Here is a 23,936-nt window from a genome sequence, read left to right as displayed (position 1 = left end):
CAGGATCAGTTGCAAATCACTGCTAATGCTAGTTAGTAGGAGTAAATGCTAGGCTAACTGGTCAAGAAAAATTTAGCTATTGCATATATATATATATATATATATATACGAAAAAATAAGTTTTGTTATTATAGGGTTGGTTTTAGTGAAATACTGCATTATGGCTCAGAAGATTGGAGAGAGAAGGAAAAAAAAAAGAAGGATTTATTTAAAACCCAAACCCTAGTTTGAACCCCTACTTGAAGCTCTAACCCTAATTTGAAAACCTACTGTCAATCCATAACCCTATTTTGTTTTTGCGTCAAAAACATGACCAAAAAAAAAATGGTACTCAAGTGGGAGGGAAAAGAAAGCAGTAAGTCATCCCGCTCCGAGTCCGGAGCTACCCCAGTTTGACGCATCACTGCTTGTTTTCAAGGCGACAGATATGAATAGATACACATGTATTCAGACATTCTGCAGGAAATAGCTAATCTCTTATTTACAGGAAGTTAGCCTTTTAATCGGCAGGAGAAAATTGAGTCTGTATATTTTCAGGAAGTTGCGCAGCATCATCTATCAACATGGCATAATGTTATAAATATAAAGCACAAAGATATCACCGCTCTTGAAATTAGAGCACTATATTTGTGATTATTAATTTTATTTTGTACAATACAGCATACCACACTAAAAATGTTGTCATTTGTGAAGAAATGGCAGCCTCTGGTGGACATAAACAACAACACAATTTAGGTACTTTTTTTTTTGTCCACAAATTTCTTTCTTTTTTGACTTCGATATGTAGCTACTAAACTCATTTTCACTGAATATTTGAGAGCAATAGTCAGTTTTTCATCATGAATGCCGAATCATTTCTTCAGTCTGCAGGCTCTGCGACACCCTCCAGTTCAGACAATATGATTCTGGATAGAAGGAAAAAAAAGAACAACTTAATTTTCTAAACAAAAACTCTCAAATGTGTTAAAATGTTGTTAACTGCCCTCCTCACCTTTGCTCCTCGCTCAGATCAAACTCGGCCAGCGTCAGCTTGGCCAATTTGGGCGTGACGTGTAGACAAAAGGCGGCCGACAGCTGAACGAGCTCCACGGCTTTTTGGGCTGAGCCTTCACTCCGGTACGCGGACAGGAAGTCCTCAAACAGCTCTTTGCTGGTGAATTACATAGCAAAAAAACACAATTTGATAGAAACACTAATGGTAGCCACAACCTGTAATCTGTGAGGCTGCTATCGCTCACTCTTTTTCTGCTTAAGTGTGGCAGTGTTCCTACCAAACTCCTCAAAGTTGCTTTGCGCCAGTAAAAATGATACAGACCCCTTCAGGCCATGGAAAAGGTACCATTCAAATAGTTTTAAATCGATGTTTCATCCGAAGAGTTATGAAAATATTTTATTACGGTTGAAATATTCCTTAGCTCATTTGCTACCAAAAACGTATAAATAATTATATTTTAAATGTGTCTCAAAAACGTGTTTATACTTTTTTTTGCTAGAGCATACATAAGGCTCGCCTCTCAACTGCAAATAACAGTTGATGGAAATGGTAGTGCCCTGCAATTGGCTGGCAACCAGTTCAGGGTGTACCCCGCCTACTGCCCGAAGCCAGCTGGGATAGGCTCCAGCAACCCCCGCGACCCTTGTGAGGACAAGCGGTACAGAAAATGGATGGATGGATGGATGGAAATGGTAGTTATTACACAAACAGCCAGCAGGTGGCAGCAGAGCAAAGGAAATAAACCAGGGCCATGTTGAAAAATACCATAATTACTCAATTCTAAATAGATTTGTGAATAATGCTGAAACTATATTCTGATGCTAATGGCTGCAAAACGGAATCCGATAGAAATATACTTTTTTTCCTAATGAAAGAAGAGACTAATATTTCTTTACATGTTTTTATAGTAATAGAACACAATATTCTGTGGGCCTTGCAATATCAGTCAAAATCCAGTAAAACAGCCGGGAGCGAAGGGGGTTGCTTCAGTGAAAATGGCTGGGAGTGAATGAGTTAGTGCTACTTTAAAGATTAGATAGCTTTTAATATAAAAAGAAAAATGCACTGAGCTGTCACCAAGGACTTACAAATGCAATTATGCCATCTAGTGGCAGAAAAACAACCCCAACACAAAATAATCACACTCGTTTTTTTTACAGTACAGTACATCTTTATAATTTTAACTCAATTTTATGAACTATTATGAAACTACTGTATCAATGACTAAAAGCCATATTTCTATTAGTTTAACATTTTCCCCACTATTATGTTAACAACAGTATGAAAACTATATTGTACATTTAGAACGGGTTATAAAATTTGCGATTAATCGTGAGTTAACTATTAAAGTCACGCGATTAATTACGATTAAAAAAAAATGTAATCGCCTGACACCACCAGTTTTATTATTTCGTTTTTGGTCACTACGGAGAAAAAAAAAAAGCAGTGAGTGAAAGAGCTGATCATTTTCTACTAGATCACTTACGGAGGAACTCTGTTCTTCTCTTTGAAAATCTGGAGCGTCTCCCTGCATAGAACAGAGAAGCAACTTGTAAGTTACACAATTTTACTTTAAAATTCCCTCTTGAGGGATAATTATCAGTATAATAAATACATTAACTACAAAATACATAACCAGGTCTTGTGACACAGATTTACTATTCATCCTTGTTTCTCACCAAGCCTCTTGCATCTTGTTGGCCCGCAGCAGCAAGGAAGTAACCTGTGAGAGGGTGACGTTGCCCCACTCCATACTGGCCCTACCGGTATTTTTGCCGCCATCAAACGCACTCTTTATTTCCAGTGCACACACAGCAAAAGACTCTTGGACCTTTTGCACATATTTATATTATTAGTGGACATGTTTAAAAAAAGGAAATCCTCATGGCTATGCTGGATACCGCCCTTGACTGACCTCAGGACTGTGTTTATCTCTTTCCATCAAGGTGAGCAGGTCCCCAATCAATTCCGATTTATTATCATGACCCAGAGAGAGGATATCTAGAAAGAGAGAGAATTCAGTCTGGTCACATTCTTTTTTTAAAGCATAATCCACAGCTAGAACTATCTGTGCTGAATCAGTGACCAACATAGACATATAGTACAGGATAGCAATAATATCATCTCTGAGCAACCTTTCCATATAGTAGGCAGTACGTCCAAGCGACTGTCTGTGTCCAGAGCCCGCAGGAGGTGTCTCAGTCCCTCTGAGTGCAGGTAATGCAACTAGAATGATAAAACATTAAGGACGAAAATGGTCAGTATTAGCAAAGCAGTGCCAATTCCAACTTTCATGGAAGAAAAAAAGAAAAGAGTAACACAAAACAACTTTAAATGTCTTCACTAATTGTTCAATGGTTGAGTTATTTATTGTTTTAAAATAATTGTTTAAAAACAGAAGTTTTCCAAAAATTATTTTATTCATCTGTTCTGTTATTGTTTCAAAGCTAGTAAATATGTCAGGGTACAAACATTTTTGGGATAGGAGTTGGAAATTTCTGACCTCCAAAGTGCATTGGAGGTTCCTACTTGCGAATTGGGGGCGAAATGATGAACCAAGATGACAAAATTCTGAGGTCAACCAATGACAGCCCGTTGCGAAAGTAAAATGTAAATTGGGGATAGCCATAGTGGTTGAAAATGTGGTTCTCAAGCTTTTTTCTAGTGACATAGTGACATATTTTTTCAGCCAAGTAACCCCTAATCAGCGCAAAGCGTTTCTGATTGAAAAAACAACAAAAAAAACTTAAAACCGCGTGCTACGCCATCACTGTCTGATTTATTGAACTTTGGAACTCTATTTGTATTCATGTGGTCTCTTGAACTATTTGGAAATAAATGATCTAGCTAAAAAAAAGAAGAAAGAAAGATGTAATTAATTTAATTATAAAGATTTGTGCACATAAAAAATATTAACATTAAGTATCCTCCTTTGGGATCATAGTAAAGCTCCGTTCTCAAAAATAAATAATTAACTGATTTTTAAATAAAGTTTTCAAGTGACTGACAGTGGATTCTAGGTAGCATATGACAAATCGGGTTGAACCATTCTGGTATTGGGGGGAGATGCTAGGTTTTTAGGATACTGAAATTGAATAGCCTACTACATATAAAATTAATTTATGAACTCACATTTTTGTGAAATATTTACATATACTTTTTAAATATATTTTAAAACCTCACGTACTCCCTGGAGTTCCTTCACGTACCCCCATTTGAGAACCGCCGCTTTAGACCGAATGGCATTAGTAATGAATATTTTCAATGCACTCACCGAAGGAATGAGTTTTTTATACCACTTCAGCACCACGTCAATGTTCTCCATCATACACAAAAGGTTGAAGAAGCGAGCGCTGAACACAAAAGGAGGGAAGTCACTTCATTATTTTCGCTCCGAAATAAACAGTTGCATTAAAAATACAGTTTTTGTGCTGATCTTACTAATAAACACCCTGTTGGTAAGTACCACCCAGAAGCCTCCAGTTCTGCCCAATATCCACCAGATTTTGGATTTGATATCCCAAACCCAGCTCTTTATAATCCAGACACTGCAATGATAAATGTGTGTGTGTGGTGGGGGGGGGGGGGGGGGGGGGCAATCAAAAAAAGCAGCACAAGTGAATTCTACTGGGGATGACATTTAAATACAATTTACTAACAAGTGGCAAATGCTCATGTTAAAGAAAAAAAGTGACTTACAACTCTCATGGCATTAGAGAAGAACATAACTGAAGGTAAAAAGGACACAAAAATTACGTGAAATTAATCAATTCTCTTACATTTATTTTTGTATCACACACATTACGTACCATCACCAGGGTCCTGACAGGTGAGGCTTTTCCCTTCCAACTCTGACATCACTCTCTGTAAAATGTCCACGTCGCCCTGGCCAGATGTTGCTAAACGACAAAAACATTGTCATACGACTTGGCAAATTTCAAAAAAGGAAGAAGAAAAACATTTCGGACCAACAGCAGGATTTGAGCCCATTTTCTTTACAGGCTCGTTGATCAGGACAAAAATTCTCTGCGGCTTTGCATTTTTTTTTTTTTTTTATGTACAGCTGTAATAACTAGACTAAGTGCAATTTCTGCAGAAATTGCTTGGGAATGCTGAAAGCTGAATGCTAGTAGCTCAATGCTAATTAAGTAAATTGTAAGCTACATTATGTGAAAATGACAAAATTGTGGTTGAAAGATAAATGAGTAAAATGAACACTTGAACCCGGGAGGCGTGAATTTTTGAAGCAAGTTGAAATTTATAAGTGTTATCTGAAAGTACCCCTCCATTCATTTAGGTGGAAAACTGGAACTAATGATATCTAATGGGAAAATGCAAAAAATTAATAAATAAATAAATCACTCAATAGCGCCACCTAGGCATGCAGTCCCCTCCATTCATTTAGATGGAAAAGTAGAACTATGATAGTCAGTCGGTATACATTTATATCCCTTTAGCATAATTGCCATGGATGTATTTGCAATGTGCAGTGGGAGGTGGGATTCGAACCCGCCTGGTTACTGGACGATGCAATTTACCAAGTGCGCCACTGAGCTGAGTATGAAAGCGCTGGCAATGATGATCAGTTGTATGTATGGAAGTGGGACTTCAAAAAAGTTCAATGCCAGTCCCATTGAAAATGCATTGTAAAGTAATGTGGAATCGGCGTTCCAGCATTGGCGCAATTGCTGTGCTCACCTGCTTTGTAAAATATAGCCAGGACATGGTCAAAGGTGGCCAAACTGGGAGCTGCACAAACAAACAAATACAAATGACTTTACATTACAAGACGGAGAAAGGGGTTAGCAAAAACAGTGCCTTTGATTTAAAATGACCTATCCGCAGCGCCGCCATCTCGCTCAGAGTATGTAGCGCCACCGCCTTGGCTAAAGAGCCGCAACGTCTCAAGGCTTTGAGGACACTGTTAAAGGTTTGCAGGTTGGGCTGGATTTTCTGTCGACTCATTTCGTTTAAAATCTCCTGCAAGCAAACAAAAACAGCATGAGCGGTAGTGTGCGAAGATGAAGACGGAAGATGAGATGTAATATTGTTTATTGTTTGTCTGAAGCCTTACAGCGATGAGGTCCCATCTCTCGGTGTATTTGTCTCTGACTTCTCCAACAGCTGAGATCAGGGCGTTGAAAATGTGGACGTCCGCTGGAAAGAGAGCCTGAAAGGTTGGTGGCAGCTTCGTAAACAACAAGCATGCATTGCATTTATTAGGGAAGAGCGAGTACAGCGCTATCTGTGTCCGTATGGCCATCGAATTGAGCTGTATTCGGAGTGGGCGTGGCGTAACCAGAAAGTGGGCGTGGCTTAACTGGAGGTAGGCTTGGCTGAACAAAAACAGGTGGGTGGGGCTTACATCAATACGTTACTCTATTTTTTTTTGCATGAAACTGAAATTTTTTGGGGGGGAAATTGATATGGATTGATCAAAAGTGTCTATAATTTTTGTTTATTTGAAAACTATTGACAAAACAGCCTTATAAAGATCAATGCTTTGATCACAAAATAACTATTTTTCGTTTTTTTTATAAACTCACAAAATGTGTATGAATAAATATTTACAGAACAGTCTGAGAATTGAGATTTACTTCTTCTTTTTTTTTTTTTTTTAAATCACAATAGTAAGAGAAGAACAGGAATCTTTTTAAGTGTGTGAATGAATAAATATTTACAGAACAGTCTGAAAATGAATATTCACTGTTTTTTTTTATCACAATCGTAGAGAAACTATTTACAGAACAAGTTTTTTATAAACTTGGGAAAATACTGCCGAGCACAGCACATACGGCAGGAAATAATGACTTGCTATGTGGACAAACAACATTTTTTATTACTATTTTGTTTTCAATGTTTTATCCTTGTATCCTTCAGCACGGATATTAGGGAAGTCCATCCGTGTTATATTTGTATCCTGGGAAAAATCAATTATCCGTACCGGATGCTCCTGTTGTACGAATAACCGGCTCAACCCTAGTATATTTATGAACTGGAAAAGTGTCATTTATTTATAATGTAATATCACTTTGGAACATCCTCGTGATAGACTACAACGAGATTTTCTTCCGTTTTTACTTCCTGACGTTGCAAGCATTTCGCCCATTATGTTCGATGTCGCGACTTGAAGCAACTTACCAGTCTGCCTGTTGTTAAGCAGGTCCGTGTACACGCTGAAGGCCTTCGCGTATGCTCCATGCTAAAAGACACATTTTCAGAACGGAAGCATCCTTAATACAATCGAGTTCGACAAAACAAACACTAACTAGCCACATTATGACCACTTGCATAATTATCATAAGAGTCAATTCGTTACACGTGACAGCGATATAATTCAGTACAGTTCCAACGCTTCATTGTGTTAAAATAATACCTTTCCAACAATGTCAACCAAAACTGTTTTTTTTTTTTAAAGAAAAAAGATTTGACATCTTTCACTGTATAACATTACAATGTGCAAATGGTGATAATTTTGTGGTTGGTTACTCGGTTCATGCAACTAATGCTGTCAAAAGAAGCAGCACCAAACCTGTTAGTGATTATAAAAGCTTACCTTGACCATGCCTCTGATGAGAGCGGAGTAACATCGAGTATCTCTCTCTGGCAGCAGGTTGAATATTCTTTCTGCGTTGTTATTTTCCTTCCAGGTGAACTTCAGCAAGTCCGAGGCCCGACGAGCCCTCCCTTTCCTCTTCGTCGCGTCCTTCCCGGATTCCTCCTGAAAAAAGCAAACATTAAAATAGAAAACAGGTGAATTCTGAAGTCGTAAAATTATTTTGTAAGTCTGTCAGAGCTAAGATTCGAACCTGGATCCTTTCTACCTGATTTTCTGATAAAGCGATCTCTTTTAAACATTTTTTATTTTTTTATTTAGTGACATTCACTTATAGAATAAGTGTCTTCCATTTCTTGTCCGAGCGAATCAGCATCGACTCACCATGTCCTCTGTCCCATCCTCCTGCACAGGGTCTCGGTCACAGAAGAGACAGATCAAGTCTAGCAGGTTGCGGGTGGTCTCCATGGACACGGATGTCCCTATAAGACAGAGTTGAGGTGATAAAATTGTGCCAACAAATAACATTTTACCTGACACTACATGATTTTTATTTTCTACGCATTAGACAATATTTGTGTGTTCATATACATTTATAATGTGCTCTGAATTGTGGAAGGGTTCAATACGGGCTATATATAAAAAATATATATATTTTAATTAAATTTAAGGTATCCTCCGCTATTCATTATATGCATATTGCACTTACCAGCTTGCAGCAGTTGATCATACATATCGACGGCAGCCTTGACTTTTCTCAAGCTGATCCTTTCCTTCAGTGCCTCTTCGCTCACTTCTTCAAGGCGCAACGATACGTCGTCCGGCATCAGACACTACATATACATGGAGCAAAACCATTCATCTCAGTAACGCTGACACTCAACTATGATAATAACACCAGCCTATATAATATACTGTATTGTGTGTGTGTGTGTGTTAATTACTGGTATATGTGGTTCAGCAAAATCTTTGGCGAAGAACTTTGGGAAGTTGTTGACAAAGTATTTCGCTGCAGATCTTCCGGACTCTTGCGCGAGCGAGTACAGCCTCTACAAGGCAGAGAGAAGTGAGAGCGATATTTTAATTTATGTTTGTTTTTTTAATCAATGAATACATTTAATTTTAAAGTTGACACAAGTACGGTAATACAATTTTTTTTAACAGATGGCAACAAAGACGGAAACGGTTTTGTGCAAGAGTGTGAATGTTACATACAAACTCATTAGAGGTCCTCGGGGAGAGATAAGGATCATCCTGGAATTGGTAGGGATATGTTGTAGGATCCTGGTGGGGGGGGGGAAGAAACATTTGGATTGTGAAATATAGAAGAATCATCATCTTTGTTGTCATGAATTTTAGAGTATGTACGCAGTCACAAAATGTGTCTGTTCTAAACCACTCTGCCACAGCTTTACATGAGCAAATATGAATGGCTTTGATACAGAAGGGAACAAAAAGGGAGCTCACCCCGCGCACAGTCATAGCCAAGGCCTCCAATACTGACTCGTTGCTCCTTTTCAGTAAAAAAAGAACAAAAAAAGAAAGAATTGTCATCGTTTTGAATTTGAATCATTAACACAGATTTTTTTTTTTTAAACCACCAAATTTAACACTGATTTGCTTATAATCAAAACGTTTAGAGTATTTCATTTCAAAAATTAAAACTTCAGTGCCTAAATTCAAGTATTCATCGTATTCAGCTTCAAATTCAACATTTGTAAATATGTGACTTCTTGGTCACCAGGCAAAAGCAATCGAAGCAAGCGCTCAGCCAAGCCACTTCAGTCAGTTGTTTGCACCCTCAGCTGTTAGTTAGGTTTTTGAATTCCAAGATTCCATTTTCCATTATAGAATCTATGACATCCTAAGAGTAAAGGTGACCCCAACATTGAATGTTAAAAAAAAAATGCTGTTAGTAAAATTTAAGGTAAAACAAACACATACCATACTTTCTTTCTGGGGATGGCGATTGGCTCTGAGGAGTCTGCTACATTAAAATAAAATGTTAACATTTTTATGGGTTATTTAGAACTAAAAACGTAGTTACAATTTACAACACAAATTAACTTTAAATAAAAACGAACAGGGACATAAATACAAAATCCAGACACATTAAATTAATGCAAGATCGATTTTTAAAAAGGTAGGTTACAGAAGTTGCATTCATTGTTTGTAATCGAATATGGAATATACCGGTACATATGGAAAACGTGCAAACTTATCTCCTTTCAACTTGCCTTTACTGGCTTCTAGAGCTTGTTGGCGTAAAGCTGAGATCCCACCAAAATTCCTTCAAAAGAAAGGGGGAAATCGTTTCATAAGATGGCTAGATCCATAAGTTAGTCTCACTGATCTGAGGTTATTATGACAGCCTGCAGTGAGTTACAATGGCATGATGACCTCCTGACAAAGGACGCTAGCCGTAAATGAAAGAGGATGAAAGAAGAAGCTGGTCTGGGTAACAGTCTTGTAGAAATACAAATGTGGAATGTATCTTACCTATGAAACAACACCTGCTCGACGGTGGTCAACAAAATCCGATTGTTTTTGTACAAGTATTTTCCTACTTGCCTCCCGGACGCCGCCATACTGCACACACGCAAAGGCGTCTGGGAGGAAGAAACCATGCGGACTACATGGAGGGGATGTAAAAAAATATGACGTTACTGTTTTTTACTAAGAATTTTATTTCGAGTATTGTATTCATTACTGTCAATGTCTATTTGTTGTGAATCTGAAACCACATGTCTTAAATCTTAACCATATATGTGCAACCTCCGAAATCCCCCCCCCCCCCCCCCCCGCATACTTTGAACAGTCGAAGGGTCCCAATGAGGCACGTGGGAGAAAACAGGACCACGACCTCATGTAGCATGTGGTCAGAAAACTTTGCAATGATTTTGTAATAATAAACATTCCGAATTCTGGATAATCATCAACAATGCTATTTAGAAAAGAAGTGCCATGGCGGCGATTGGAGGGCATGTCTTTTGGCATGTACTCTGCCGAAGAGATAAGGTGAGGTTGTTAGCTTCTGGCTTCGTGCTAAAAATTGATATTAACGAAATACTTTTTTTTTTTTTTTTATCCATTGGGCTAACTTGCAGTATGTCACTAACCATTTTAAAAGTGGACTACTATCTTATTTTAATGAATTAACTCGCACGCCCTTCGAATGTCACATTTAAACTGCGCAATTGAGTCAAACTATGCAGTAAAGTAGCTGCCAGGCTTATGTTGTGAGTAAATTGGTTATTTTGGTCCTTTCTAGGAAGTTGAGTGTGAAAACGATCACCAACGCAAGGTTGCTTGACGGTGTTGGAAATGTGCTCCCAAATAGCCTGTATGACTTGGCCCTGGGACCAGCAGACAACAAAGAGGTAAATTAAAGGTGTTAAATAGGTTGTCGTCCATATTATTTACAACAAAGAAGCAATATTGTGTTGTTTTGGTCCATCAGGCATGTTCAACTTGCTGCCAGGACTTCAACAACTGTCCAGGACACCTGGGACATATAGAGCTTCCACTTCCTGTATACAACCCACTCTTTTTTGACGTAAGAATCATCCACATTTACTAGAGTAGACCGGTTTACCACAGGCAATTCTGGGAATTATTCTGTGAAGACTTTATAAAAATGTATACTCCGTTCTGGTTTCCACTTCTGTTTCTGATGTGTGTGTTTTTCTCGCTTTCAGAAACTGTACCTGTTGATTCGTGGGTCATGTCTGACGTGCCACATGTTAACATGTCCACGAGCAGTTATCCACCTGCTGTTTAACCAACTGAAGTTATTGGATCATGGAGCTATGCAGCAGGTTTACCAGATAGAGGAAGTTCTTAGCCAGGTGAGGTTTAACTTCATTTTTGTAGGCATGATCTTAACATTTTTACACTATTCTTCAGAAAGTGTGAACGTTTCTATTAGTTGTTCTGAGTGTTTTTTTTTTGTTTTTTTTGTAACAATGTTATACTAGTTTCTGGAGGGGAATGCCAAAGCCACTGGTGACGATATTGCAGCGATGCTGAAAAAGTTCACGGATTCAGTTTGCGTAACTGAAAGCTCAGGAAACAGCAAGCCGGTCAGTAAACACATTCACTCTCTCTATATTGGATGGATGAACATATAAAAAAAAAAATATTGTGATAAATGTATATTCACATGAATTTCAACAATATAACCCTTTTGGAAGTGCCCTTTTCATGTGTGACTTTATTTCTCCCCAGATAAAACACCTCGTTGAAAGAAAAACCAGTTTGATAAACGATTTCTGGAAAAATCAAATGAATGGTCGGAAATGTCCCCACTGCAGGTAATACATGATATGAAGGATTACCAGTCAGCTTCACTGTTGGAACTATTAAGAGAGCATCAGAAGCCCTTCTTCCCAGTGCTTGGGCACATCTTTCCTTCCGAATAAAATGAAGGATTACTTTCAGTTGTTACTTTGTAGAGATTTGTGTTGCATGACTTGCATATTACTAACTAAAGAAAATTTTGTGCGTGCAAACAGGAGCAAGCGGTTCACCATACGACGCGAGCACAACAGTAAGCTGATTGTCACGTTGCCGTCCGATGCGAAAACCATTCTCAGAAACGATGGTGAGTCTTTTCGAACAATCGTTAGGTCTCATGCAAACAAAAGTGTCCCAGAAAAATGGATGATTGATTAAAAAAAAAAATGGTATAGATATGAATATTTTGATTGTATTTCTCTGTAGGGGACCTGTTGACGGGAGACAGAGCCTACTTGACTGCCAGCACTGCTCGAGAGCACATCAACAACCTGTGGAAGAATGAAGGTAAGGCCACAGAGTGTTTTTTTTTTTTTAAAGCGACTAACAGATGAATGGCATTTAAATTCATTTCAATGTATCAGCTATTGTTCATATGCTTCCATGTTTTGCCAATGGAGATGTGAGATGGAATTGTTTTACCTACCCGTCTTTTCTCTCCAGGTTTCTTCCTCAAGTGTCTGTTTTCTGGGTCGGTGGGCAACTCGGAATCAAATGAAGAGGAAAGGGGTTTCTCTCCGGATCTCTTCTTCCTGGAGCTGCTCGTGGTCCCGCCTTGCAGGTTACAACGCGGCCATCTTAATGACAAACCTGCGCCTGGTTTTGCTTCGGGACGTGTGACCACAAAGTCTTCTTTCTTCAGGTATCGTCCAATCAATCGACTGGGTGACCAGATGTTTACCAACGGTCAGACGGTCAACATGCAAGCCGTCATGAAGGACAGTATCATCGTAAGAAAAGTGCTTTCTCTCATGGCTACTGAGAAAGGTACTCAGAATGATGAGGTAAGATTTTGTGTGTTCGAAACAAAACAAAAAACAGCCCTATCTTCTAATAAAAGTTCATTTTGTCTTGTCTTTTTTATTATTTTTTTTATCAGTCTCAGGCAACTGAAGAGACAGACCAGTCATTTCTGTCAGAGATTCCCGGAATGACATTAACAGATAAACTTTACAACATTTGGATTCGCCTTCAGACCCATGTCAACATTGTCTTTGACAGTGACATGGACAAAATGATGTCCGACAAGTACCCTGGGGTCAGACAGGTATGTCGTGTAAAAAAAAAGGCATTCTGTAATCCAAATGGTCTCAAGTCTCCAAGTTACATTAATAAACAAACAAATATCCTCCAAAACGTTTCATTTAGTCATTTTATTTATTTACTTTTTTATAATTATGTTATCATTAGGCACATTCAATACCACTTTTTTTTTTGTAGTCACCGATGCCAAGTACAGATACCACAAGTACTATTGACACATACAATTTCTCCCCCTCAAAAAATCAATGGCAAATAATTTTAAAGAAAGGCTTGTATATCACAATATAGCATTTTTCTCTTAATTGGATGGATGGTTGAAATTAATATTCTATTCTTCTAATTTCTAATTCATAGTTCCTGATCCTAAAATGATCATGGATATCGTTCGTCATCGCAAATACCTTAACTGATTCACTCACTGAAGCAACCCCCTTCACTCACGGCTGTTTCACTGGATTTGACCGATTTTGCAAGGCCCACGGAATATTCTGTTCGATTGCTATAAAAACATGGAACCTACCAAAAGAAAGATTAGAGTCTCTTCTTTCATCAGAAAAAAAGTATATTTTTATCTGTTTCCGTTTTGCAGCAATTAGCATTAGAATGTAGCTAAATTTCATCATTATTCACAAATCTGTTTAAAACACTGGGGGAAAGAGTTAATTTGCAACATTGTCCTGGTTGATCTCTTATACTCTGCCGTTTTTGTAATAACTAGCATTGCTTTAAGCTTTCTCTTCAGTTCAGAGGCCGCATCAAAGCCTTATGTATGCTCTTGCATAGAAATAAAAATAAACAACAACATAAAAACGTATATTTATGTTTTTGGGACCATGGTAATATTTAATATAGAACATATTTAGACATTTTGGGGAGCAAATTAGTTCAAATTAGGCCGAATACCTAGTATTGGTACTCACCCATCCCTAATTTTTATTCACGCAAACACAGTTTATCATAAGCACAATTCAAAAAGTGAAGTTAGATACGCTTTTATGTAAATCACAACTAATTCGTTTTCACAATAATAGACATACCGGTAATTGAGATAACTAATAATAATGACAACATTCCGTACTTATTCTATATTATTATTTAGGTCGCAAACATTTACTCTTATCACGAATAGTTGATTTGGCTGCGTCTCCATTTCAAATTTATTTTCTACTTCTGATGATGAATTGTCCATTTTTTTCCTTTGAAGATCCTGGAGAAAAAGGATGGCCTGTTCCGTAAGCACATGATGGGCAAAAGAGTTGATTTTGCTGCACGATCTGTCATCTGTCCAGATATGTACATCGGAACCAATGAGATAGGAATTCCCATGGTATGCCTGATTGAGTGATTTGTTTTTTCATCCCCTTAAAATAATGCTGTAAATAGCTGACGAGTGCATCGTTCCTCCACAACTTTCAATTGTGATGTTTGCGCAGGTGTTTGCCACAAAGTTGACCTACCCGCAGCCTGTCACGCCGTGGAACGTGAAGGAGCTTCGCCAGGCTGTCCTGAACGGGCCGAATGTCCACCCCGGTGCTACGATGGTGATTAGCGAGGACGGCAGGAGAACCATCTTGTCGCCCAGCAACTTTGCACAGAGAGAAGCGGTTGCCAAGCAGCTGCTGACGCCTTGTCCGGGTCCACACAAGATGCCCATGAAAATAGTGAGTCAGTCGTTGGACGGTCCGCTACATGAACGTGACTTTTACTTGGACATCAAATTAAATATGCCGTGTAAGCCGCCATTGCCATAGTCAAGTGGTGTGATTGTCTTTGTTTCTCAAGGTGAACCGTCATATTAAGAACGGAGATGTTTTGCTGTTGAACAGACAGCCAACTTTGCATCGGCCATCGATACAGGCTCATTGCGCACGCATTTTGCCAGGAGAGAAGGTCGGTATATCTCTTTAGTTTAGTTTCAACCACTGTGGACTCTTATTACATTCGTACTTTAGATTGATTGATTTGTTCTGTGCTAAAGGTCCTGAGGCTCCACTATGCCAACTGCAAAGCATACAATGCCGACTTCGATGGAGACGAGATGAATGCTCACTTCCCTCAGAGCGAGCTTGGTAGAGCCGAGGCCTACACATTAGTCAGCACGAATCAACAGTATCTTGTGCCAAAGGTAGACATTTTCACTGAAGCAACCCTGACTGATTTTGCAAGGCCCACAGAATATTGTGTTCTATTGCTATAAAAACATGGAACCTACCAAAAGAAAGATTATAGTCTCTTGTTTCATCAGGAAAAAAAGTGTATTTGTATCTGTTTCCGTTTCGCAGCAATTAGCATTACAATATAGCTAAGTTTGATTTTTATTCACAAATCTGTTTTAAAAAAAACACTCGGGAAAATTGCTTTTTTTTTCAACATGACCCTGGTTGATCTCTTTTACTCTGCTGCCACCTGCTGGCCTTTAAAAAAACTACCATTGCTTTAAGACACCTTTTCATGCCAAAAGCTGCATCAAAGCCTTCTGTATGCTCTTGCATAAAAAACACACCCAAAAAAACAACATATGAATATGTTCTGGGAAGTGAAGGACAAAGTATTAAAACACGCATTTTGGGGTTTGAATGATTTAATAGAAAAAATCACAATTTAGAAATCACATATGGTTTGTTTGTCTTCGTGAGCTTAAAATTGGCTTGATGAGTGGAACCTTTTAAGTGTAATAAATGCGGCAAAAAAAAACCTCAAATGTGGAAAGGGCTAAATACTTTTTCACAGCTTTGTATGTTTACATACTTGACTTATCACGAGTTCTTTCTTTCTTTCATCAGGATGGAAAGCCTTTGGCCGGTCTGATTCAGGATCACATGGTTTCAGGCACACGCATGACAATTCGAGGCTGTTTCTTCACAAAAGACGAGTACACCGAGCTTGTGTACAGGGGACTGACTGACAAACCAGGCCGCATTAAACTGCTCCAACCTGCAATACTCAAGCCACAGAAACTCTGGACAGGAAAGCAGGTAGTTTTGACACCTGAGGTCTTTGAGTTTTTAATTGAGGATTTAAAAAAAAAAATCCCTGCAAAATCATCCTGAAAATAGAAGATAAAAAACAAAAACAAATGTTACTTTCTTAAATTGTAATGTCATTATCATCAGATCTACAGGCATAATTAACCATTATGTAATAATAATTAAAAAAAAAAACACTTAAATAAATAATATATTCATATTCTTAGTTTCCCCCCCACATCTTTTTGGGAGGGAAATAAAATAAAAGAAATAGGCATAAACTTTGTTTAATGGCTATGAAGTGGGCATATAAAGCGGATGTAACCAATGCCTTTCCTCTTTACAGGTGGTGTCCACCCTCCTCCTCAATGTTATTCCAGAAAAGGCTGTGCCTTTAAATCTGGTTGGGAAATCAAAAATCCCCAGCAAAGCATGGATCCAAGTTCCCCCACGAGCGACTCCGGGATATCAACCTGACACCATGTGTGACTCGCAGGTGCATGCGCACACCTTTTTGTTGGCTTCAGAAATGTAAACATGGCCGCACGTTGTTGAATTAAGTTAAAAATGTATTGTACTTGCTAGGTGGTGATCCGTCAGGGGGAGCTGTTAGTGGGCGTTCTGGACAAAGCTCACTATGGATCCTCTGCATACGGTCTGGTCCATTGTTGCTATGAACTTTATGGAGGGGAGACGAGCGGCAAACTGCTCAGCTGTCTGGCCAGACTCTTTACGGCTTACCTTCAGTTATACAGAGGATTCACTCTAGGTAAATAAAGAAAATTCTTTACTTTTTCCCACAGGCATATTTCAAAATGTTTACTTAAATTGAATTTTTATATAAAAAATATTTTTTTTAATTAATAATATAATTTATTATGTAATAAAATTACATACTAATGATTATAATATATATATATTTTTTTTAGGTGTTGAAGACATTCTGGTGAAAGCAGGTGCCAACAAAAAGAGGAAGAAAATTATCCGAGAATCCCTGAAAATTGGTTCAAGAGTGAGTTCACGCAGCTACTCCTCATCGTCTGTTTGCGTCAACACGTCAACAAATAATGTCTGTCATCAGTCAAACGGCAAAAAGATTGTAAAATATTGCAGCCTTGTCAAATTCGGTGTATCCTCATCAGTGGGTACTACTGGCCAAAATGGCTGCTACAGTGAAGGTGTAGTTTGTGAGCCCCATCGTGCTCCATCGTGGCCTCTGGGCATAAATTTGGACTACGCACAAACCGTAAATGACAGCTAGAAACTTACAGTAGCCGAAGTCCGCTATGTGTTTCCGTTATGTTTCCAAGATGGTGTTAAGGGTTTCATGTTGTGACTTGTTTCCATTTTTCAGGCCCTCCAGTCGGCATTCAACCTCTCCGCCGACGTGGAGGAAGCGGAGGCCAAGAGCCGTTGGCAGGATGCTCATCTCAACCCAGACCAGCGAGATTTTAGCCTGGCTGACCACAAATTCAAAGAAGTGGCCAACCAAGTCAACAATGACATCAACAAGGTAACAGTTCAACTTCTATACTTTGGCTTTGCAACTTGCAACCAGACTAAGCAGAAGACTCAAAGTTATAATTTTTGTTGAAATCTGTCGAGCTACTTTTAGGGATGGCCATACTTTTATTGCAGCCTTGTCAAATTCAGTGTACCCCCACAGTGGGTTTCACTGGCCAAAATGGCTGCTACATTAAAGTGTAGTTGATGGGCCCCATTGTGGTCCAACAAAAATGTGCTACACACAAAACAGTAAATGCGGCAGCTGGACACCGATAGGAACTCGCCGATTGTGCAGATGCGGACACTGTCGCCGCCTTTTCGTTGTTGTTTTTTAGCGGTTAAAACGTTTTGGAAAAGTTATTGTAAGCCACCAACCTCACTTTAAAGTGCCTATCTTGCCTCTCTTGTAGGTGTGTATGCCAGTTGGCCTTCACACCTCTTTTCCGGACAACAACCTCCAACTGATGGTCCAATCAGGTGCCAAGGGGTCCACCGTCAACACCATGCAGGTACATTTCCCCCGCCATTGAAATTCATTGCATTTCCTTCCACTGTGTTTATATAAACTTGTAAATGATTTGTGTGCACGTCTCAGATCTCGTGTCTACTCGGTCAAATTGAGTTAGAGGGTCGCAGACCTCCGCTGATGCCCTCTGGGAAGTCATTACCCTGTTTCCAGCCGTATGACCCAGCGCCGGGCGCCGGGGGTTTTGTTTCCGGAAGGTTCCTCACAGGCATCAAACCACAGGTGTGTGTTTGTTTCTAAGATTGGATTTGTAGAACTGTTGACCGAGTTTCCTGTTAACCTTGGGGGTCATGCTTCTATCAGGAATTTTTCTTCCATTGCATGGCTGGCAGAGAAGGTCTGGTGGATACTGCCGTGAAAACGTCCAGATCAGGATATCTGCAGAGGTAAAACAAAGCCTCCACAGGCAGAAATGGGGAGGAAAAGAATTTCCTCCATTTTTTTTTCCTTTTTTCCTCCGTTAGGTGTGTTATAAAACATCTGGAGGGTTTGGTGGTGCAGTATGATCTGACCGTGAGGGACAGTGATGGATCTGTAGTCCAGTTCCTGTACGGTGAAGATGGGCTTGATATCCCGAAGACGCAGTTCCTGCAGCCAAGGCAGTTTCCCTTCATAGAGGACAACTTTGAGGTAAACCTGCGGTCGATGCAAATACTGTAATGATAATTTCCCGATGGACCATTACAAAATGGCAGCCTTGTCAAATTCAGTGCATCCTCCTCCGTGTATGCCACTGGCCAAAATGGCTGCTACAGTGAAAGTGTAGTTAATGGGCCTTATGGTGCTGAAATATGCCCATTGGGGGTCAATGGTACTACGCACAAATGTTGTCGCTAAAAGTCTGAATGTCATTAATTGTTAAAAAGGTTTTGCATGATTTAGTTCTACTCATGGTATTTGGACATTATGTAAATTAGCATCAAGCACGAAGCTAAAACCTTGCAAGTTGTTTTTCTCATTTTTAATGAGCGAGAAACGGCAGTTAATGGGGTCAATTATTCAAAATGTTGAAAAAACATATTTGGATTAAGCCATTACTTGCATTCTGCTGTTGCTGTAGGTAATAAGTAAGTCGCAGGGCTTGGATGGGGTGTTGGCGCGATTGGACCCTCAAGGCGCCAGTCAACATTTTTCAGCCATACAACGCTGGAAAGCAAAGAGAGAGCTGGCTTGTCCTCGCAGAGGTATATATATATATATATATATAACTAATCTCCCAAATTAAAATGTTAGTTATGCTTTATATCACCACCACTACTAACCACGGTCATCCTGTTTTATTGTAATCTTTTACAGGAGCATTCTTATTGTTTTCCCAAAAGAAGATGGCCAAACTGAAGCAGACCGGACAAGGCGCAATAAAATATGTGAACGGCAGAGATGAGGCTGTTTTGAAGGTACGGTATATATTTTGTTTGTGTTAAATATGATCCATCTTTTACACATTTTCATCGGCACTGTTCATCTTTCTCAAGCTTATAGAACAGTGGCGTGCACTTGATGAAGCAGGACAAGCCAAATACAAAAGAAAGTGCTCCCGCTGCCCCGAGCCCAGCCTAAGCGCGTTTCGGCCTGACGTAAGCTTTGGATCCGTTTCTGAAAACTTTCACGACATGACAGAGAAATACTTGCAAAATCGAGGCACACTGAGTGAACACGGCTTGGATGAGGACAACAAGTAGGTGACACTGATAATTAGGGATGTTTGATATCAATTTTTTTTTTTTTAAGATATTATGATTATTTTTGACATTATTTGTCTCCAGACTCAGACAGCTGTTGCATTACAAGTGGCAGCGGTCACTGTGTGATCCAGGGGAAGCGGTTGGCCTGCTGGCAGCTCAGTCCATTGGCGAACCCTCAACCCAAATGACCCTCAACACCTTCCACTTTGCTGGCAGAGGAGAGATGAATGTCACATTGGGAATCCCTCGGTAATGTCCATTTTAATGTTCCCTCAATGTATGCGTTGAAATGAAAGTATTACGGTTATCTTTGGTTGCGTCGCAGGCTACGAGAGATCCTGATGGTGGCAAGCTCCAACATCAAGACCCCCATGATGAGCGTTCCTGTGCTGAATAGCAAGAAGGCCTTGAAGAGAGCTCACAAACTCCGCAGAAAACTTACCAGGGTCTGCTTGGCTGATGTAAGAATGGATGTTCTTGTTCGTTTTTTTGGGGACATCTGACATCCTTCATTTTGGTTTTCACTCATCTGTTGTTTTTCATTAATTTTGTGGCCTGTGTGTGAGCAGGTCTTGCACAAAGTTGACGTGGTCGAGTCGCTGCGCATCGAGAGTCTCCCTCAGTCAAAGATGCGGACATTTAAGATCACTTTCAGCTTTCTTCCTCCTGACCGTTACGCTGAAGATAAAGAGCTCTCACCTCAACAGATCCTCCATTACATGGAAACTAGGTTTACCATCAACATCCTTCCATTTAAGACTTTAAAACTACTGGATGCAGAAAATTCTATTTATATATATATATATATATATTTTTTTTTTTTTTAACTACACACACCCTTTTTTTTCTTTGATTATATGTTTTTTTAACCTAATCTCTTATTTGACTATTATTATTTTATTTATATATATATATATAATTTGAGCTTTTATTATTTATTTATATATTTTTAAACTGCACACACCCTGTTTTTTATTATTTTTGCATCATTTTATTTTATTATTACATTTATTTATTTTTTTGTATTTATTTGTTTTAACCCGCACACACCCTATTTCTTTATTTTTTTTAAATTATATATATATATATATATATATATATATATATATATAAAATGTTTTCTTTGATTATATATTTTTTTAACCTGCACACACCCTATTTCTTATTTGACTTTTATTATTTTATTTATATATATATATATATATTATTTTTATTTTTTATTTTATTTTATTTTTTTAACTACACACACCCTTCTTCAAATACACAATGCGCACATGACGTCACATCCGCAGACAGAGGGCGGGAAATTCGAACGCTTATCCAGAGGCTCACAGGAGTACGCATTGTGAACAGCCAATCTACTAATTAGAAGATGTTTCAGTCATAAATGGTCAAATAAAAAGGCTATACTAAAGATTTTTTGACCAAATTGTTACAGAGAGCAGCTGCTTTTTAATGAGTCAAACCGCCTAACCCCGTTGTTATCGACTATTTCCTCAGATTTTTTGAGCTCCTCCTAAAAGCCATCGAAAAACGTAGCGCCAAGCTGGCATCCATCGCTGTGGAGGCCAGGAAGGCCACCCTCAGGGACAAAGACTATGATGGCGAGGGATTAGACAACGCAGCAGGGGTATAGCTTGACATAGGTTTCATAATAATTAAAAACTTGTTGCTGTTGTGTTTTTCATGGTATAATATTTCTATTGTCAGGCCGATGACGGGGAGGAAGAGCTTGAGAGAGAAATAGTTGATGACCAAGGGAATGAAGGTGACGCTGACGCATCAGATGCCAAGAGGAAAGACAAGCAAGAGGAGGAAGTAAGAGGAAGAATGAACACGTACTAGAATATATAATGTTTTTTGGGGGGGAGAAATGTAATAGCTGCCTGCAATCAGCTCTACTCGCTTCCTCTGTAGGTCGATTATGACAGCGGGGAGGAAGATGAGAATAAGGACGATGTGGAGGAGGAAGAGGAGGCGCAAGAGAACATGGAGATTGGTGCGGAGGAGTCCAAAACGGAGTCCACAGGCGTGAAATTGCGAAAGAAAAAGAAAGAAGCAAAAGGGCAGGGAGGAGGAGGAGGAGGAGGAGAGTCTGTCGATCAGATGAGAGTGAACAATGTTCTGAATTGCCACCCAGCAATAGAGGGCTACTGCTATGACCTCACGCATGAACTCTGGTGTGAAGTAAGTTTCGATTATGGGATGTCTTTTCAGCGCGCTTTAAATATGTTATATATAACCTCACTCGTGAAAACATAACATTGTGGAATAAGGATTATGAAGCAAAATCCAGCCCTTTTATTCCATCTCAGGGGGCGGCCATTTTGCCACTGGCTGTCAACTGAAGATGACATCGATGCTCAGGCAACGACCAATCACAGCTCACCTGTTTTCTAAAACTGAGCTGTGATTGGTTGTTAGCTGAGACCTGAACCACTGTGATGTCAGTTTCAGTCCAAGAATATTTCTATGTAGGCCTGCGGTTATTAATATTGCGTTAGTGGAGTATGTGTTAAGCAGCAAAATCCAGCCGTTTTTATCCATCTCGGGGTGGAGGGGGATTTTGCCACTTGCTGTCGACTGAAGCTGACATCAATTGTCAGGTAGGAACCAATCACACCTCAGCTTCAGAAAACAGGTGAACTGTGATTGGTCGTCATCACAGCTCAGCTTCAGTAAACAGATGAGCTGTGATTGGTTGTTACTTTAGACCTGATTCTTGGTTCTAAGTGGCAGTAAAACAAATTCACCCATCATATCATTAACCCATACCCGACTATCGCCTTTTGTTGACAGGTGGACTTGGCTTTGCCAGTGAGCAAAGTGCACTTTGACCTGACGTCAGTCGTGTCAACACTGGCCCAAAGCGCCATTATTATGGAAACCAGGGGCTTGACTCGATGCCTTCTGAGTGAGAGCATGACCAAGACTGGACAAAAAGAGATGGTTCTCAACACAGAGGGCATCAACATGTACAAAATGTTTGAGCACAGTGACGTACGTGGACATACTTTGTATTTAAGTTCATTTAAGGGATATCTAAATGCGTGTTACAATTTTAAGTCATCTTTTCTTCTTTCTTTTTTTTTAAACAATCCTCCAGATCCTGGATGTCAACAGGCTCTATTCCAACGAGGTCCATGCCATGGCGAGCACCTACGGGATTGAAGTGGCTCTCAAAGTCATCGAGAAGGAAATCAAAGATGTGTTTGCAGTTTACGGTATACAGAACGCACTCACTGCAAAAAATCCCTGAGAAGTTCCGAACGACTCTGCTCACTCCTTTTTCCGTCTTCCTCAAGGTATCGAGGTGGACCCCAGACATTTGTCAGTCGTAGCGGACTACATGTGTTTTGAGGGGGTGTATAAGCCACTGAACCGGCATGCCATCAGGTCCAACGCCTCCCCTCTGCAGCAGATGACTTTCGAGACCAGCTACAAATTCCTCAAACAGGCGACCATGCTGGGTGAGCATCTGAGCCACAGCGGGTGGATTCCTGGCGCACCGTGGCTGTTGAACTTGTTCACATTTTAAAAGGGCATGCATGCAGAGGACCGATGAACACTTGTCATATTATACTGTATCCTCTTGACAGGATCTTGTGATCGGCTCGTGTCGCCATCAGCCTGCCTGGTGGTTGGGAAGGTCGTCAAAGGAGGAACGGGACTCTTTGAGCTCAAACAACCTCTGCAGTAGAAAGGGGCTGTGCTTTGTACAATCATGTAAACATTTTGGAGAATCGTGCTTTTCTTTGGACAGTGACAGGTCACATGGAAAAAAAAAAAAAGATGTGACATATTGGTATAACTAATGAATAAATAATTATGACCAGAATCACTAGATAAGGTGAGTTTGTACAGCAGTTTCTACCCAAGATCGCGTTCTGACAGATTATTTTTTAACATTGTAAATATATTTTTTATTTATATACTTTAAGAATGGTTATTTGGGTACAATATATATTTCATTTGTGGTTGAGGTGGTGGTATTTTGTATTTTTATATCTGTTTTAATTTTCACTCTTTATTGGTTTATATATTTATTTATATTTGCAGTTCTCGTCACTTTTTAAGGTGGTACTTTGGTAAAAAGTTTATAGGGATTTTTTTGGGGGGGATTAAAAATGTTAGGAGAACCACT

At 39.4% G+C, this 23,936-nt stretch overlaps 2 protein-coding genes and 3 non-coding genes across 8 annotated transcripts; 4 read left to right on the top strand and 1 right to left on the bottom strand.

The window, feature by feature from the left end:
• Positions 1 to 613: 613 nt before the first annotated feature.
• Positions 614 to 10,177, bottom strand: ptcd3 (pentatricopeptide repeat domain 3). Of its 2 annotated transcripts, none has more exons than XM_086084235.1 (23): positions 10,050 to 10,177; positions 9,788 to 9,840; positions 9,495 to 9,537; positions 9,018 to 9,063; positions 8,766 to 8,834; positions 8,495 to 8,599; positions 8,260 to 8,383; positions 7,935 to 8,032; positions 7,551 to 7,715; positions 7,136 to 7,196; positions 6,069 to 6,151; positions 5,830 to 5,974; positions 5,693 to 5,743; positions 4,804 to 4,893; positions 4,694 to 4,722; positions 4,436 to 4,542; positions 4,269 to 4,347; positions 3,130 to 3,220; positions 2,910 to 2,995; positions 2,674 to 2,825; positions 2,481 to 2,522; positions 992 to 1,150; positions 614 to 905 (listed from the first exon to the last, which is right to left on the bottom strand). In XM_086084235.1, the coding sequence occupies exons 1-23, from the start codon at positions 10,175 to 10,177 to the stop codon at positions 860 to 862; spliced, it is 2,052 nt and encodes a 683-aa protein (XP_085940361.1). In that variant the 3' UTR covers positions 614 to 859. The 2 variants fall into 2 exon arrangements, with proteins under 2 accessions (XP_085940361.1, XP_085940362.1); XM_086084236.1 differs by having other exon boundaries at positions 9,495 to 9,534.
• polr1a (RNA polymerase I subunit A) lies at positions 7,981 to 23,630 on the top strand. Of its 3 annotated transcripts, none has more exons than XM_086084233.1 (37): positions 7,981 to 8,050; positions 10,822 to 10,930; positions 11,011 to 11,106; positions 11,249 to 11,398; positions 11,528 to 11,632; positions 11,778 to 11,863; positions 12,065 to 12,153; positions 12,273 to 12,353; positions 12,510 to 12,627; positions 12,709 to 12,850; positions 12,946 to 13,113; positions 14,314 to 14,436; positions 14,543 to 14,770; positions 14,892 to 14,999; positions 15,088 to 15,234; positions 15,893 to 16,084; positions 16,422 to 16,571; positions 16,661 to 16,844; positions 17,005 to 17,087; positions 17,430 to 17,588; positions 17,992 to 18,090; positions 18,177 to 18,329; positions 18,411 to 18,493; positions 18,572 to 18,737; positions 19,168 to 19,291; positions 19,404 to 19,504; positions 19,583 to 19,785; positions 19,874 to 20,041; positions 20,118 to 20,253; positions 20,362 to 20,522; positions 21,293 to 21,422; positions 21,503 to 21,610; positions 21,710 to 21,979; positions 22,592 to 22,792; positions 22,899 to 23,016; positions 23,098 to 23,262; positions 23,392 to 23,630. In XM_086084233.1, the coding sequence occupies exons 4-37, from the start codon at positions 11,291 to 11,293 to the stop codon at positions 23,490 to 23,492; spliced, it is 4,758 nt and encodes a 1,585-aa protein (XP_085940359.1). In that variant the 5' UTR covers positions 7,981 to 8,050; positions 10,822 to 10,930; positions 11,011 to 11,106; positions 11,249 to 11,290; the 3' UTR covers positions 23,493 to 23,630. The 3 variants fall into 3 exon arrangements, with proteins under 3 accessions (XP_085940359.1, XP_085940358.1, XP_085940360.1); XM_086084232.1 differs by lacking the exon at positions 7,981 to 8,050 and adding an exon at positions 10,388 to 10,568; XM_086084234.1 differs by lacking the exons at positions 7,981 to 8,050; positions 22,592 to 22,792; positions 22,899 to 23,016; positions 23,098 to 23,262; positions 23,392 to 23,630 and adding an exon at positions 10,388 to 10,568 and having other exon boundaries at positions 21,503 to 21,630; positions 21,710 to 21,970.
• On the top strand, positions 17,184 to 17,320 carry LOC147168772 (small nucleolar RNA SNORA5). The gene has a single exon (XR_015096162.1). It is a non-coding gene; the product is annotated as a small nucleolar RNA SNORA5 (small nucleolar RNA).
• LOC147168771 (small nucleolar RNA SNORA5) lies at positions 17,709 to 17,828 on the top strand. Its single transcript, XR_015096163.1, has one exon. It is a non-coding gene; the product is annotated as a small nucleolar RNA SNORA5 (small nucleolar RNA).
• On the top strand, positions 18,798 to 18,933 carry LOC147168770 (small nucleolar RNA SNORA5). Its single transcript, XR_015096164.1, has one exon. It is a non-coding gene; the product is annotated as a small nucleolar RNA SNORA5 (small nucleolar RNA).
• Positions 23,631 to 23,936: the final 306 nt, after the last annotated feature.

Source organism: Leptonotus elevatus, chromosome 9 (genome assembly GCF_054856555.1).
Source record: "Leptonotus elevatus isolate MCC_2025b chromosome 9, RoL_Lele_1.0, whole genome shotgun sequence".
Taxonomy (NCBI): domain Eukaryota; kingdom Metazoa; phylum Chordata; class Actinopteri; order Syngnathiformes; family Syngnathidae; genus Leptonotus; species Leptonotus elevatus.
The sequence above is the reverse complement of the archived record's forward strand: the minus strand, read 5'-3'. Positions and strand labels throughout refer to the sequence as shown.